We start from the raw sequence: 5,000 nt of genomic DNA, 5'->3' as shown, positions 1-5,000 counted from the left end.
TAGTAACGTAAATATTACTCCTACTAGTGTACCACTAGCATAGTAACGTTAATATTACTCCTACTAGTGTAGCGCTAGCATAGTACTGTTAATATTACTCCTACTAGTGTACCGCTAGCATAGTAACGTTAATATTACTCCTACTAGTGTAGCGCTAGCATAGTAACGTTAATATTACTCCTACTAGTGTACCGCTAGCATAGTAACGTTAATATTACTCCTACTAGTGTACCACTAGCATAGTAACGTTAATATTACTCCTACTAGTGTAGCGCTTGCATAGTAACGTTAATATTACTCCTACTAGTGTAGCGCTTGCATAGTAACGTTAATATTACTCCTACTAGTGTAGCGCTAGCATAGTAACGTTAATATTACTCCTACTAGTGTAGCGCTAGCATAGTAACGTTAATATTACTCCTACTAGTGTAGCGCTAGCATAGTAACGTTAATATTACTCCTACTAGTGTACCGCTAGCAAAGTAACGTTAATATTACTCCTACTAGTGTAGCGCTAGCATAGTACTGTTAATATTACTCCTACTAGTGTACCGCTAGCATAGTAACGTTAATATTACTCCTACTAGTGTAGCGCTAGCACAGTAACGTTAGCTAACGTTAGTTCTTGTGTTGAGGAGACACAAAACAACACAAACGGTTTGTCTCAGAATGGGACAGACAGCTTGTATGCTAAGCTAAGCTGCTAGTCTAATAACCAGACCTGATCAACTTTCACATAGACATCCACAATCTATTGAAAATTAACCAGTTCCAATTTGATTTTATGAATCTGTGTTGTACCATGACAAACTAGAGGGTTGATAGTGGCCTACCAGAATCAATCAAAAACTCAAAATGACTTAAAAAACGTTTTTGGCTGCTTGCTAGTCCTACAGTACTTGCTAGCATAGCTAGCGCTAGCCACCACCTTGTTGAGCTAACATTCTATATCCAGTCGGTTTCTATGACAGCATTCTTTGCCAGGTTTGCAATAAAAAAAAATTGAATGCGTCCCATTGTACCGTTCATGGCAGGTAACGTTAGTTTATCATTTTTGTCACACAAGCTGCATTTGTTAGCTAGCCAGCCAGGTTGTGTTGCCAGCTCAGTCAGCTAGATAGAACAAGCCAGCCAACGCAAAACATATGCAGATATAGATGGCTCAGCTTATGATAGTCTTGACTCAAGCCTTAAAGAAACATGTTAGCCCATCAGGTCTGTTTATTTTCCATATTGCATATGTATCCTGCTGTTCTGTCATTGAGCAAGGCTACCTGATAATCTCATAATGTTCCTTCCCAGGATGATGTTTTTAATAAAGTAGGCTTGTGTGTTGAAGTACTACATGGGATTAGTTTTGGACTGTGGTGTGGACAATCATGGAATTTCACTGGTTTTGGTATCGACTTCTACATTATTGGTACAGTAACATCCCTACTATTCACTACACCGTCACACATCACACATAACATTGCCACACACTATTCAACCTGCCCATTGGGCTTCAGACAGTGATACTGGTCCTATCAGGATGTCTGGGTGTTATCAACATCATCTGCTAGAGATGCTAATCCTGTCAACATCACCTCCTGCTAGTAGGGTTGCCAACTATCAGAAATTGAAATAAGGAACACCCTACCGGACCCGCGAGGCACAAGAATATTTATTTACTTTATTATCATTATGTTTTTTTAAATTATGATTTTACCATTTTTTAGCGACATCTAGGTGAAACTGAATATACCATTGACTTCAAAATCCCAGCCTGCATGAACAGACCCGCTCCGATGGAGATATATAGGGCCCATGTACTACACACAAACCTGAATTTGATCAGTTTTGTATTTTTGAGGAAAACGCAGGAAACGGATTATCATTTAGGCTGTGTGCACACTGCGGATATTTTATGTAGCGGATTAAGTTACCCAGAGCGTTTTTTGTGGCATCGTCATTATTTTTCGAGGTAGTCTTCTTCAACTGCCATACAACTCTGCATAGCGGACAGCGCCCCATCTGGTCGGAAATCCTCGAAACTACTTCGAAAAATAATGACGATGCCACAAAAACGATAAAAAAAAAGATGCCACAAAAAAGATCACTTAACGGTAGCGCGAGCTTTCAAAACACATCGTTTGTTAGGATAGGCGTTTCTGCTTTGGTGAGGGGCTTTGAAATGTTTGACACTTTTAAATATGAGCGCCAAGCGCCGCCAACTTGGTGACTATTTAAGTCAAAATGTCCTATGTTGGTAGAAAGGACTGTGGTAGCAGATGCTACGTCATCAGCGCACTCACAGATCCTGAGAAGGGCTAGCCAGCGCACAGCGCAAATGAGATCCTGAGAAGGGCTAGCCAGCGCACAGCCCAAATGAGATCCTGAGAAGGGCTAGCCAGCGCACAGCGCAAATGAGATCCTGAGAAGGGCTGGTGTTAGCCTACCTCTGTAAGCCTACCTCTCTTATGAGATCCTGAGAAGGGCTGGTGTTAGCCTACCTCTGTAAGCCTACCTCTCTAATGAGATCCTGAGAAGGGCTGGTGTTAGCCTACCTCTCTAATGAGATCCTGAGAAGGGCTGGTGTTAGCCTACCTCTGTAAGCCTACCTCTCTAATGAGATCCTGAGAAGGGCTGGTGTTAGCCTACCTCTGTAAGCCTACCTCTCTAATGAGATCCTGAGAAGGGCTGGTGTTAGCCTACCTCTCTAATGAGATCCTGAGAAGGGCTGGTGTTAGCCTACCTCTGGCCAGCGCAGCGCATTTCAATATCCGCCCGCATTTTGATCTTTTCCCATAGCTTTGAATGGAAAATAAGCTGCCGAAATCCGCACCCGCCAGTGCAAAATAGTTCAACACTGTCTGGTGGACTTCAAATTAAAAACCAAAGGTTGTCATAGATAGGCCTACAGAATATATGCCTTGAATAATGTACAAGTGGTTTGAGCTGTTTCTGCCAAATATTGGCAAAGTTATTGATTTATTTCTTGATCATGATCATACTTTTACCTCGGTCCCTAAAATGCTGAATGTGAATGTCTGTCCGATTATTTGAGTCATGACCAATGAGCTGAAGTGCATTCACAAAGTGCATTCACGCACAGCACATTAGACATTTCTCATATAAATCGCTCTGTCATTCATCGAGTCCCCAAAATACGGGACAAACTGCGTCCCGTATCAGTTCAGTAAGGGACGGGTGTTTTATCTTCCAAATAGTATTTCAAGGGACGGTTGGCAACCCTACCTGCTAGTGATGCTAGTCCTGTCTGGATGTTATCAACATCACCTGCTAGTGATGCTAGTCCTGTCAACCCTACCTGCTAGTGATGCTAGTCCTGTCAACCCTACCTGCTAGTGATGCTAGTCCTGTCAACCCTACCTGCTAGTGATGCTAGTCCTGTCAACCCTACCTGCTAGTGATGCTAGTCCTGTCAACCCTACCTGCTAGTGATGCTAGTCCTGTCAACATCACCTGCTAGTGATGCTAGTCCTGTCAACCCTACCTGCTAGTGATGCTAGTCCTGTCTGGATGTTATCAACATCACCTGCTAGTGATGCTAGTCCTGTCTGGATGTTATCAACATCACCTGCTAGTGATGCTAGTCCTGTCTGGATGTTATCAACATCACCTACTAGTGATGCTAGTCCTGTCTGGATGTTATCAACATCACCTGCTAGTGATGCTAGTCCTGTCTGGATGTTATCAACATCACCTGCTAGTGATGCTAGTCCTGTCTGGATGTTATCAACATCACCTACTAGTGATGCTAGTCCTGTCTGGATGTTATCAACATCACCTACTAGTGAGCTCATCTCATCTTCAGATGACTCCCACCTCTCTAAGCTCCTGTCACAAACCCTCCGTGAGGCCACAGGCTCCGCCCCTCGTGAAAGACCCAAAAAGCCAAGAATAGTGGACTTTTACATGTAGATGTGTGCAATGTATTGTGGACTAAATGGTGTTGCATTCAAGTTAGTTCATATTTGTTCATATTTTTAACGTTTTCATCCATGCTTTTGCAAATCTTTTCAGCTATTTAGTATTCACACACATTTTCTGCAGTAAATGTGTGTTTTTCTAGTAATGTTTTGTTTGTTAATATTTATTATTTACTTAGTTTTGTGCACTAGTTTCATCTCAGTGTAGACAAATGCACGTGTGAACGAGTGAAACATGGAGTAGCAGGTGAAACTCACTCCTCAAAGGAGCGCCGACAGGCCCTCCAAGAGGGACGTCCCTAAAGGCGCAACGGTCAGCGTGTCCGCCTCCCAAGCAGGAGACCCGGGTTCTAATCCTGCCCTGGGCATGCGCAAACAGATGGGTTACACACACACGCACACACACACACACGCACACACACACACACACGCACACACACACACCCAGGGTGTGTCCAGCGGAGATGGCCTGGGCGGGGCTTGTCATGGAAGAGCGTCTCGCTGTAACAGACACCTCATCACGTCTCTCAACACTGCGTCCCCCGCGGCTCCACACAAATAGACCCAGCAGCACCTCGGGGCCCCGAGGCCTAAGACCACACACACACACACACACACACACACACACACACACATGCCTGCACACACACACGCATGCGCCTGCACACATGTGCACGTACACACACACACACTTACGGTATACAGTAGTCTGCTATAAAGAGTGAGATGTCAAAAGTGGTCATCTGTACCTGATACATACAAACCCTTGAATCGAGTCTACTTTCTGAGACCTGGAATCACACAACACTCACACACAAGTACAGTGAGCCTGATGCAGGGTCTCTCACAGGGCTGTCCTCCAACCGTCATTCCTTCAAGTTAGAGTGTCGCTAAGCTCAGAAGTGCTTTTTTGTGACCGTGACCTTTGTGACCGTGACCTCTGTGACCGTGACCTTGCTTGACCCCTGTGGTTGTGGTCCTTCCCCTAGGCCGGGCACGGTGCTGACGGTCCAGGCGCTGTCGGAGGACGACCACAAGTTCTGGATGCAGGCCATGGGCGGGAAGGAG

The 5,000-nt window shown here is 44.6% G+C and overlaps 1 protein-coding gene across 1 annotated transcript in view; it reads left to right on the top strand.

Moving 5' to 3' along the window:
* The window catches only part of arhgap10 (Rho GTPase activating protein 10), a gene marked incomplete at both ends in the record, with an annotated part of 196,527 nt that overhangs the window by 97,361 nt on the left and 94,166 nt on the right, over positions 1 to 5,000 (top strand). Inside the window, one exon of the mRNA XM_084462248.1 lies at positions 4,922 to 5,000. This exon is cut by the window's right edge and continues 3 nt beyond it. Within this exon, the coding sequence (XP_084318374.1) occupies positions 4,922 to 5,000 (79 nt within the window). The remainder of the gene's footprint in view (positions 1 to 4,921) is intronic.

This window comes from Borostomias antarcticus, assembly GCF_949987555.1.
Source record: "Borostomias antarcticus genome assembly, contig: scaffold_102, whole genome shotgun sequence".
NCBI lineage: Eukaryota > Metazoa > Chordata > Actinopteri > Stomiiformes > Stomiidae > Borostomias > Borostomias antarcticus.
Note: the sequence above shows the minus strand (reverse complement) of the source record. Positions and strands in the feature narration are given on the sequence as shown.